At 35.2% G+C, this 12,642-nt stretch overlaps 1 protein-coding gene across 1 annotated transcript in view; it reads right to left on the bottom strand.

Annotated features, from left to right (window-relative positions):
- The window catches only part of LOC136169339 (complement factor H-like), a 54,622-nt gene that overhangs the window by 21,659 nt on the left and 20,321 nt on the right, over positions 1-12,642 (bottom strand). The window contains exons 8-9 of the mRNA XM_065937120.1: positions 10,192-10,371; positions 4,099-4,281 (exon numbers count right to left, since the gene is read on the bottom strand). Of these exons, the coding sequence (XP_065793192.1) occupies positions 4,099-4,281; positions 10,192-10,371 (363 nt within the window). The remainder of the gene's footprint in view (positions 1-4,098; positions 4,282-10,191; positions 10,372-12,642) is intronic.

The following is a 12,642-nucleotide window of genomic DNA, read 5'->3' on the forward strand; positions in this document are numbered from 1 at the left end:
CTTCTCTGATCATTGTGGATAAAACTTCTAAAACTATGTTGAACAGTAGTGGTGAGAGTTAGCACCTTTGTCATATTCCTGACTTATGGTAAATGATTTCAATTTTTCACCATTGAGGATAATGTTTGCTGTGGGTTTATCATATATGGCTTTTATTATGTTGAGGTATGGTCCTTCTATGCATGCTTTCTGGAGGGTTTTTATCATAAATGGATGTTAAGTTTTGTCAAAAGCGTTCTCTGAATCTATTTAGATAATCATATGGCTTTTTTCCTTCAAACTGTTAATGTTGTATATCACAATGATTGATTTGTGAATACTGAAGAACCCTTGCATCCCTGGGATAAAGTCTACTTGGTCATGATGTATGACCTTTTAAATATGTTGTTGAATTCTGTTTGCTAGAATTTTGCTAAGAGTTTTTGCATCTATTTCTTCAGTGAGATTGGCCTTTAGTTTTCTTTTTCTGTGGCATCTTTGTCTGGTTTTGGAATTAGGGTGATAGCTGCCTCACAGAATGAGTTTGGGAGCTTACCTTCCTCTGAAATTTTCAGGAAGGGTTTGAGTAGGATAGATGTTGAAAAGAAAAGCGAAAGTGAAGTCGTTCAGTCATGTCCAACTCTTTGTGACCAAATAGACTATAGCCTACCAGGCTTCTTTGTCTATGGGGTTTTCTAAGCAAGAGTACTGGAGTGGGTTGCCATTTCCTTCTCCAGGGGATCTTCCCAACCCAGGGGTTGAACGCGGGCCTGCCACATTGCAGGAAGATACTTTACCCTCTGAGCCACCAGGGAAGGATAGGTGTTATTAGCTTGTCTCTAAAGTTTTGGTAGAATTCACCTGTGAAGCCATCTGGTCCTAGGCTTTTGCTTGGAAGATTTTTGATTCCAGTTTCTATTTCCATGCTTGTGATGGGTCTGTTACGATTTTCTCTTTCTTCCTGGTTCAGTTTTGGAAGGTTATACTTTTCTAAGAATCTGTCCGTTTCTTCCAGGTTGTCCACTATATTGGCATATAGTTACTGATAGTAGTCTCCTTTGTATTTCTATGTTGTCATTACTTCTCCATTTTCATTTCTAATTTTATTGATTTGATTCTTCTCCATTTTTTTATTTGATGAGTCTGGCTAATGGTTTATCTATTTTATTTATCCTCTCAAAGAACTGACTTTTAGTTTTAATGATTTTTGCTATAGTCTCCTTTGTTTCTTTTTCATTTATTTATGTCTGGATTTTTATGATTTCCTTCTTCTACTAACCCTGGGGTTAGTAGTTTTCTAGTTGCTTTAGGTGTTAAGTTAGTTTATTTATTTGATTTTTCTCTTATTTCTTGAGGTGAGCTTGTAAAGTTATGAACATTTCCCTTAGCACTCTTTTTACTGAATCCCATAGGTTTTGGGTTGTCATGTTTTCATTTTCATTTGTTCCTATGTATATTTTGATTTCCTTTTTGATTTCTTCCATTATTTGCTGGTTATCCAGAATCATGTTATTTAGCCTCCATCTGTTTGTGTTTTTAATAGTTTTTTTTTCCTGTAGTTGACATCTAATCTTACCGCATTGTGATCAGAAAAGATGCTTGAAATAATATCAATTTCTTTGAATTTACCAAGGCTAGATTTATGGCCCAGGATGTGATCTGTCCTGGAGACTGCTCCTTGTGCACTTGAGAAAAAGGTGAAATGCATTGTTTGGGGGTGAAATGTCCTAGAGATATCAATTAGGTCTAACTGGTTCATTGTATCATTTAAAATTTGTTTCCTTGCTAGTTTTCTGTTTGGTTGACATATCCATATGTGTCAGTGGGGTATTAAAATATCCCACTATTATTGTGTTACTGTTAATCTCCCTTTCATACTTGTTAGCATTTGCCTTACGTATTGAGCTGCTCCTAAGTTGGTGCATAGGGTGCATATATATTTATAATTTTTATACCTTCTTCTTGAATTGATCCTTTGATCATTATGTAGTGTCTTTCTTTGCCTCTTTTCATGGCCTTTATTTCAAAGTCTACTTTGTCTGATATCAGTATTGCTACTCTTGATTTATTTTGGTCTCCATTTGCATGAAATATCTTTCCCTGCCCTTCACTTTCAGTATGTATGTGTCCCATGTTTTGAGGTGGTCTATTTTAGAAAGCATATATAAGGGTCTTGGTTTGTATCCATTCAGCCAGTCTTTGTCTTTTGGTTGGGGCATTCAACTCATTTACATATTGGGTAATTATTGATAAGTATGATCCCATTGCCATTTACGTTGGAACAACATATTGTTAATTTTTTTCCATTGAAGGATAATGTGTGCTGGTATGGACCTCTTCAGGTTTATCTCTTTTTGGGATTGTCTGATTTCTAGACCTGAATGTCTGCTTCCTTCCCCAGGTTAGAAAAGTTTAGCTATTATTTCTTCAAATATGTCTCTCTCTCTCTCTCTCTCTCTATTTTATATCCTTATAATGAGAATGGTACTGATGTTGTCCCAGGTGTCTGTTAACCTATCTTCATTTTTTAAATTATTTTTTTCTTTTTCTTATGCTGCTTTGGAACTTTCCACTACTCTGTCTTCCATATCTCTGATCCGTTCTTCTGAATCCTCTAATCTGCTATTGATTTTCTCTAGTGTATTTTTCATTTCAGCTGTTGTATCCTTCAGCACTGTTTAGTTCATCTTTATATTTTTTTATTCTTAAAATTCTGTTTTTATCCATTCTTCTCTAGTCCATTGATCAGCTTTGTGGTCATTACCTTGCATGGTTTATTGGGCAGACTGCTTACTTTAACTTTGTTTAGTGACTTTTCTGAGATTTTGTCTGGTTCCTTTATTTGGAATGCATTTCTCTGTCTCATGATTTTACCTAACGCTTTGTTTATGTCTAAGAGTTAGGTGCATCCCTGATCTTAGAGAAGTGGTCGTATGTAGGAGAAGTCTATGGGGCCCAGCAGAATGCTCCTCTCTGTAGGATCTGAGCAGCAGACCTAGATGATATAGGGGTGCCCTTCTGCTGTACCAATGCCAACTACACTGGGTGCACTGGTAGGAAAGAATCCCACCTCCTCCTCTGTTGGCTGCCAGACTCTGCCTCATGTAGTGGCTGCCAGCCCACTCATAGGCAGGATGAAGTGCTGATGGAGCTGGGTTCAACGCCTAAGTGTACATGGGCTGATATCACACCCAAGAGCAGGGTGAGATGCAGGTGTAGCAGCTGTGGAGCTCAGCAGAGTCTGGGGCTGGTGCTGTCATGCTGGTGAGTTGTTAAGCCTCTGGTGCTAGTAAGCTATGTGTGTGTGTTGGGGAGAACTCTAAAGTGGCACTTGTCTCTCACAATGGCTGGCACCAGCATCTATGATCCCAAGTGTCTCCTATCCCTCTAAGAGTTTCACAAAGATAAGCAAATTAATCTAACCCAAGCCTCTTTCCCATTGATGCCTCTTCACTGGGGCACAGAGCACGTGAGATTTCTGTGTGCCTTTAAAGAGCAGCAGCTCTGTTTCCTACGGCCCTCTGGCTTTCTTGTGCACAAGTTATACTGGACTTCTAAGTCAGAATTTCTGTGGCTTATCTTTCAGGACCATGACTCCCAGGCTGGGCAGCCCAGCTGTCCCTTCATCCTTGTCCTTTTGATCATTAGGAAAAAAAAATTGCATAAACATAAATTTTACCTGTTATTTGCACAGTAGCCCAAAGAGTTTGCGTTTCTCATCAGAAGTGAAAATGTTCATCAATTCATAAACTGAAACTGTGATTTACTGTTTCAAGATAAATTGAAAGATACAGAGAGGACTTCATCTTGCTGATCCATACAAAGAATATGTGCTGCTTGGTCACTTAGTCAAGCCCAACTCTTTGCAACCCAATGGACTCTAGCCCACCAGGTTCCTCTGAACATGGAATTTCCCAGGCAAGAACACTGGAGTGGGTTGCCATTCCCCCCACCCCACCCCAGGGGATCTTTCCCATGCAGGGATTGAACCTGTATCTCCTGCGTCTCTTGCACTGCAGGAGGTTTCTTTACCACTGAGCCACCATGGAAGGATACGAAGCTTAGAGGAGTATTAATCTTCTTTAAAGAACGTTTTAAACAAACTTATGCACTACTCACCAATACAACGTGGGATTGACTGCCATCTTCCATCCTTGCACACAATTTCTTCTGCATCTTGAATTAGATAATTTTCTTTACACAGAATTGATATTTTTTCTCCATCTTGATATTTCACTGTAGTTGTCATATCTCGAGCATTGGAAATCTGAGGTGGAGGTGGGCACTGTTGTATTTGTGCTTCTGAAAATATTAAAATTAGATTTCTGGATTAGAAAGTGTAAGTTCAAATATTAAAGGAAATTTTTTCAATAAACAGAAATCTGTAATAATATATCATAAATGATCAAATAATATGATACTTTATAATTATACACTTAAGCTTGTTTAGCACTTTAATATATCACATTTGGTTCACAGTCTCGTGGTCTTTCTTGTAGTTTCTTCCTCTTATTCTTCCTATGGTCAATCTTGCATGATTTATGTAAACTGATTTTAATTTTTTCTAACCTTTAGGATGCCCTAAATGAATTGTTCACTCAGTTATAGGTACTGAGGAAAAACTGGTATCAGGGTCTTTTTGTTTGTTTGTTTTTTAATAGATACTCATGATCAGATATATTGGAATTGGATTGAAGCCCTCACAAATTTTTCTAGCATGGGAGCTGATTAGTCAAAGGATAAACCACATTTAGTTAATAAATATTATTTTGATGCTGATTTTTGAGCTAGGTAAGAGATAGATATTTTCACTGGGTTTTAGAGTGAATTGTTTACAGTTCAGTACTCTCCTGGAGATACAATTCACTAGCTTGCCTGCACTGTTAAAGGATATACACAATGATGAATGCACCTGCTTTAATGATTAGCAAGCCTGGCTTTTAGTACGTGACCAACCAGAGGGTATAAAAAATCCCTCCGTAAACTGTGTCTGAGTCCATCAAATGGAGATACCTCAGGTATACAATTCATAATCTGAAGACAAAACCTGTTCTGCTCAACTGAGGGAAGACTGTTTGAATACACCTGGAAGACTATGGAGCCCTTTATGACTCCTTGGTTTTGCTTTCTCCTGTCATGCTTCACTTGTGTGTGTGTGTGTGTGTGTGTGTGTGTGTGTGTGTGTGTTTTCATTTATTTTTATTAGTTGGAGGCTAATTACTTTACAATATTGTAGTGGTTTTTGTCATACATTGACATGAATCAGCCATGGATTTACATGTATTGCCCATCCCGATCCCCCCTCCCACCTCCCTCTCTACCCGATCCCTCTGGGTCTTCCCAGTGCACCAGGCCCGAGCACTTGTCTCATGCATCCAGCCTGGGCTGGTGATCTGTTTCACCCTAGATAATATACATGTTTCGATGCTGTTCTCTCCAAACATCCCACTCGCACCTTCTCCCACAGAGTCCAAAAGTTTGTTCTGTACATCTGTGTCTCTTTTTCTGTTTTGCATATAGGGTTATCATTACCATCTTTCTAAATTCCATATATATGTGTTAGTATACTGTAATGGTCTTTATCTTTCTGGCTTACTTCACTCTGTATAATGGGCTCCAGTTTCATCCATCTCATTAGAACTGATTCAAACGAATTCTTTTTAATGGCTGAGTAATATCCCATGGTATATATGTACCATAGCCTCCTTTTTATTTCATTAGAAGCACATGCAAGTATAGGCTGTAAACTCATAAATCCTTTCAGGGACCCAACATTTTGTATTAAATTCAGAGAAATATTTGACTGAATACACCTTATTCATCATTAGTAATATCATCAGATTTTCTATTCTGATCTGTCAGTAGGAGTATTTTGTGTGCTATGTTGTGCTTAGCTGCTCAGTCGTGTCGAACTCTTTGTGACCCCATGGACTATAATCTGCCAGGCTCCTCTGTCCATAGGGATTCTGGATTCTCCAGACAAGAATACTAGAGTAGGAAGCCTTTCCCTCCTCCAGTGGATCTTCCTGACACAGGAATCGAACTGAGGTCTCCTGCAACTCAGGTGGATTCTTTACCATCAGAGCCACCAGGGAAGACTTGGAATATTTTATGTATCATTAAAAATATTCCTCTTATTTCTGTTTTAACTATCTTGACATTTTTGTCAATGTATTTTCAAAAATTCATTTTCTTTTGTGTCTGATGTTTAAAATTTTTGTCCTAATAATTTTAATTTATACTTGTTAAAAGTCTTGCAAAAGTTAGTCTATACACTACATTTCCCCATAAACTATTTTGCAAATCAGCTATTTATGCTTTTTAGTTTATTATAAAAATTGACATTTTAATTTCAGTTTTTCTTTCCTTCTATGTTCTTTGGATGTATGTTCTTTTCTAGATTCTAGATTGTATTACCTATTACTTAGGTTCCTTTTTTTCTGTAAAGAAAGTTTTAATTTATACATATCTTTGTTTTTTGCTGTATACCATAGATTCCAAAGTATACTGTTTCATTTTACTTAATTTAACATATTTTCTGTCAATAAATCACAGAAAAAAATTTTTTTTAATTTTCAAGTGTTGTGATATGGGTTAATAAGTTGTTTAGCTAGTTTTCTTTTAATTTGCAATTGCTTTTAATTTAGAGAGAATAATTTGAGGACACATTACATGAAACTGATTAGGAGTTGCTTTATCACATGAAAATAATCAAGTGTTTTAAATTAATTATCTATATTTTGATAAATTGATGTGGACTTCCAGAGAAGGCATATTATGAAAACTGTGAAGACCTATTTTATAAATATTAAAGACGTAATTCACAAGGACTAAGCCATTATAAATATATGATATATCTAAGAATATATCAGAATACATGAAGCAAAGATATGCAGAACTGAAAAAAGAAGTAGACAAATCCACATCCCTTGTTAGCAATTCTGAGAGCCTTCCTACTCTGATGGATAGAACAATGAGAAAAAACTATTTTAAGACATAGGCACATTTCTTTAGAACACTAAGAACAATGTTAACCTGATCTAGAAACTAGAATACACATATACTTTATATGAAATGGAAACATCACAAAGATAGACAATATGTTGTGCAACAAAGAAAGAATAAAATTCAAAATATTAAAAATTTGCAGAGTGTGTTCTATGACAAGGAATTAGATTAGAAATCAATAAGAATAAATTATCCATGCAATCACACATGATAATCATCAAATTGTGTACAGTAAAAATAAGCAGCTCTCTAGATAAAAATCATACTGCAGTATGACTGCTAATGAAGAATGAATTATTTAGAAAATCATAAATATGTGAGAATTGAACAACAAATTTCTAAACAACTGTTATGTCAAAGAAGTCACTAGGAATATTAGGAAATGTTTCACATAGAGTTAAATGAAAATAAAATTGATACATATTTATAAATTTTTGAGGCACAGATAAAGCAATTCTTAACAGTCCAAAAAGGTAGTTTTACACAGGTAAAGCAATACTTAGAAGTTAAAAAAGGTAGTTTTGCAGTTTTAGATTTAAAAAGCAGGATGGTTTGAATCAATGTTTTCATTTTCTATCTTAAGAAACGAGAGAGTAAAATTACAATCAAGCCATTAGAAAAAAGACAAATTAAATCCACAAGAGAGAAAAAATTTGAGAAAGTTTAATAGAAAAGAGAAATCAGAAAATTAACAAAGTTAAAAATCAAGAATATTAACATGATAAAAATTAGACAAGAGAGGAAATGGAAGAAACTAAGGGTGCTAAAAAATGTTAATTTGAAAATGTTAATTTCGAAAAACAAAACTCTGATCACAAAATAAAGGTGGGAAACAACTCTCAATACCAAGAATGAAAGAGCTGATACCACCAAATATACTATAGGATTAAAAGAAAAATAGAATGTTAAGTGACTATTAGAAATGATTTTACATCAATCAATTTCATAAGTTAGGTAAAATAGAGGTATTTCTTGAAAAATGCAACCTTCACACAATGATAAGACAATGTAGAAAATGTGAATAGCAAACTCACTATTAAAGAAATTGAATTCTTCATCAAGGGAATGTTTCGAAGAAGCAAACTGTATATCAGATCTCACATGTGCTCAAGCGTTATCAACTCTCTGCAACCCTATGGACTGTAGCCTGCCAGGCTTTTCTGTCCATGGGATTCTCCAGGCAAGAATACTGGAGTGGGTAACCATTCCCTTCTCTAGGGGATCTTCCCCACTCAGGGACTGAACCTGGGTCTCCTGAATTGCAGGCAGATTCTTTACTGAGTTCCCAGGGGAGCCTACTGGTATGTCTAGAAAAATTGAAGCAGAAATAAATAGAGACATACCATGTTTATGATTTCAAAATTCAAAATGGTAAAGAAGTCAATTCTCCACAATTCGTTTCTCATTACAAAGTCACCCCTTTCCATATACAACCCAATATTTTATCAAAATTTGTAAGTTTCCCCTGAAATTTCTATGTTCAAACCCTGAATAACTAAAGTAATTTTGAGTGAAAGGAACATACTTGGAGACTATTATCAGACTTTCAGCCTACTAAAAAGCTAGTTACAAAGGTAATTTGGCACCAGTGAAGATTGTTAAATGACTGAATACAAAGTTCAGAAATAAATCAACATTTTCATAGTTAACTGATTTTCCACTTCAAAGTCTTTTCCACACATAGTGCTAAAATAATTGACAAATCCATCCATAAAAAATCAACTCCTACTTTATGCAATCCTCAAATGTTCACATAAGACAGATAACATACTTAAATATACTCACATAACACTATAAAGTTTCTAGAAGAAACTGTAGAACATACATAATCCACTACCTGTAAATGTTGTTTCCTTAAAGATGCAGTTGTGTAGCAAGCTTTTTTTTTATTTTTATATTTGCTATTAATTTAGAATAATTTACAAACATGAATTCCTTGAAATTTGTTTGGAATTCCTTCATCATGTGAAACAATAAATTGTTTTAATTTAATTATATTTAATAAGCTAATACAGATTTCCAGACAAGGTGCATGACAAAAATTAAGAAATATTTTATAATTATAAAAAAATTAACTCACAAGGGCTAAGCAATCACAAACACATAATGTATAATATACAATGCTGTGTTTAGCCACTCGGTCATGTCCCACTTTTATGATACCATGGCCTGCAACCTGCCAGGCTCCTCTGTCCTTGGGACTTCTCCAGGCAAGAATTCTGGAGTGGGTTGCATCCATGGGATCTTCCCAACACAGGGATTCACCAGGTCCCCCCCACCCGCGCCACTGCAGGTGGATTATAGACTGATCTACCAGGGAAGTTCAAGAATCCTGGAGTGGGCAGCCTAACTCTGCTCTAGTTGATATTCCTGATCTAGAAATTGAACTGGGATCTCCTGCATTGCAGGCAGATTCTTTACCAGCTGAGCTACCAGGGAAGCCCATAATACACAATGTACATTATCTTTGGGCATGGCAGTTATTTAGAAGCTTGTTGTTTAATTCCCAAATAGTTATGCTTTTCTAAATAATTTATTCTCCATTAATACAGCTTTACTGTGGTATGGTTTTTATATAGGGATCTTTATAAAAGGATGAATTATGAGGTTGAATATTAGACAATAGATTTGGTTTTGTATTCATTTGAAGCTTCTTTCTAGATAGTCTAGGCTTGTAGAAATTGGTAAAAATATTGAGGATAGGGAGTCAAGATGTCACAGTCGGAGAAGAGAAACACAGATATGAAAAGTGGAAAACTGAAATGAACCAATTCAACTGGAATTCATCGTGTCAACATGACTCAAGACTTTTCAAGACAGTTAAACAAATAGAAAAATAGATATATAGATTGATACATAAATAGATATGTGGATAAATACATAATAGTTCAGCATAGGCATGAGCACATTTATGTGTAATACACAAAATCAGAAGTAATGGCTTTCCCGTAGAAATGAGCACATCTACTGCCCAGATGTTAATTTAAAGTCACAAAGTCTCTGGGTGGTTTGTCACATAGCTGACTAAGGCACATTATACAATTAATATTTAGACACAGTATTTTGATTAGCTTCTAAATTACCTTGCAGAAGGAAAACATTTGTAATGATAAACAGCTAAATTTCCTTGAAGGACACAAAGATACTACTTTTACGAGTTAGAAATAGAATACATTTTTTAAAACATTACAGACAAGAGATTACCTTCTTTGCAGGTTACTTTAGGATCCCATTTTCCATTTATACAGATTGAGTGTTTGAGTTCTGATTTTCCTCGGCATTGGTAACTTTTGTTGGTGTTATGATCATATTCAATTTTATGTGCTAGTTCTCCATTAGGTAGAAATAATTTTGACCCTTTACACTTCTTAAGTTCATCTGTTGCTATAAAATGAAAACATTCCCTTGAAAAGACTAGTTCTAAAGAACCAAATTGCTAATAAAAAATAGCTATGGAGTCAATAAAATAATGATGTTAGCATTTATGCCTACAAATTCCAGCAGCCAAGTTACTGCTGATCAAATTACATGAGATGAAAAATTATACATGAGCCTGAGTCCTGCATCCAGTTTTTGAAATTTCAGAGAAAATATCTATCCTAAAGATTTCTGCCTTTTTGACTGGAAAACTTCTTGATGATCTACACAGCAAATAGTCATCACATGAATAAATTTGGTCCCAAATTTGAAATCTGTGCAAATGTTCATATAATTTTCTTGTTGACCTTAAGCATCTCGGCATTATTTTTAACTCATAATCTTAAAACAATAAAATAAAAACAATTATCTGTGAACATAGCATGCCAAGTTGTTATTTTATATATATTTTTTCAAGAAATGAAATGAAACATAATAATAAAACAAGTTTTATTATCCAATAATAACACCTATCCAAGGCATTTTGTATAGAATCTTAACTTTTAAGCAAATCTTTTATCTAACCACCAAAAGTGAACAAATACTTGAAATAAGAAAATGGGTACTTAAAGTTACAACATATCTTGTATATACACTTATAGAGTCTTTGAGACACTATGTTATGTATCAGATCATTCTATAATCCACTATAATGCCAAGATAACAATTTTTTTCCAGCTCCAGGATAAGTTAAATATGGACTAAGAAGCTTTTTATATAGATGCCTATTTCATAAATTCAATGCAGGTGGAGGTTCTTTTTGAATTTGACAAAATATCCATATAGGTCTTTGGCAGTATATGTTAATGATTTGTTAACGACAAAAGTATAGATACCTATTTCAGAAATTCAGTGCAGGTGGAGGTTCTTTTTGAATTTGACAAAATATCCGTATAGGTCTTTGGCAGTATATGTTAATGATTTGTTAATGACAAAGGTTAAGTGAAATGAATAAAATAAGGAAAAGTCAAGTCAAAGGAAAAGTCAAAGAAAAGCGATGATTTCAAAACGAAACTCTAAAAAATAAAATAAGGAGCTGAATTCAAAACACCCTGGAGGATTGAGAAATAGCCCTGTTTTTAGGATTTGTTCAGAGTATTGAAGGACACAAAATCAGTAGTATCCTTCAAGGATTGGTGGCCAAATGAAGATGTATACTCAAAAAGAGCAGTGGTGACTGTGGGCCTCATCCTATGATGGACTGGTTTCTGGAAGGAAAGCAGACTTATTTTATTAGAAGAAAATAAGCATACTAGGAAGAATGACAAGCTATATTAGACAGAGTTACAAAATAAACCTTGAGAGAACAAAACTGGAATAAGGTCTATTATAGAAAAGGGGACTACATTAAACTGAATACAGGTAGAGGATTAAACTTTGGAAGGAAAGCTCTGAGGTCAGAAGAGTAATAATTGAGGCAGACATTTTGCATAAGGTAGAATGTAAAGTTAAATGAAGTGAGGTCATTTGAGGAGATAGAGGACAAAGATGAGGTTTGGTCTTGAAGAACTGGCAATTCCTAGCAGAGGAATGTGTTCACAAAAATTAGGGATTAATAAGGAAAAATTTATTGTTTAACTAAATAAACTCCTACTGAATGTCTCCCATCTGTCAACTGGTCTTTTGAGTATGGGTCTTTCAACATACTGTCGGCGCAGAAAACAGCTATCAGTCCCTGTCCTCATTCAGGCCCTGAGCCTAAGCCCTACCTTCTTCTTGGAATAATTAATGACTAGAAATACAATGGAGTTAATAGGCCTGGACACCCAGGGCTCTCTTTGAATGCAGAGCCCAGGAAAACTCCAGGAAAGAGTCTATTCCAAGAGAAAAAATGAAAGAAGGCAGCTAAGATTGATTCTCCTGGTCAATCATCAAAGACTCAGTCATCCAAAGGTCAGGATGAGTCTCTTACAGGGAACTGTGTCAGGGCAGGTTTCTGGCCCCACCCAAAGTGCCTCCCATTACTGTTACTTACTAACAGGGTGGACTTGAGCCCACCCTACACAGCACAGAAACTTCTCTTTACAGAATTTGAAACAGACTGAGAAATTATCATTGTTAGAAGCTTTGAGAGAGGCAAGATTCTTACAGAAATGTATCAAAAGGGTATTCCCTCAACTCTAATTCTTGGTTTCAAATGTTCTAAAAGAAATAGTACCATATAAAAGCAAAAATGGCATTTCTGCAATGATAGTTGTATTTTCCTGGTAACTAGTACTCACATTTTAATCACATGAG

Source organism: Muntiacus reevesi, chromosome 5, assembly GCF_963930625.1.
Source record: "Muntiacus reevesi chromosome 5, mMunRee1.1, whole genome shotgun sequence".
In the NCBI taxonomy this organism is placed as follows: domain Eukaryota; kingdom Metazoa; phylum Chordata; class Mammalia; order Artiodactyla; family Cervidae; genus Muntiacus; species Muntiacus reevesi.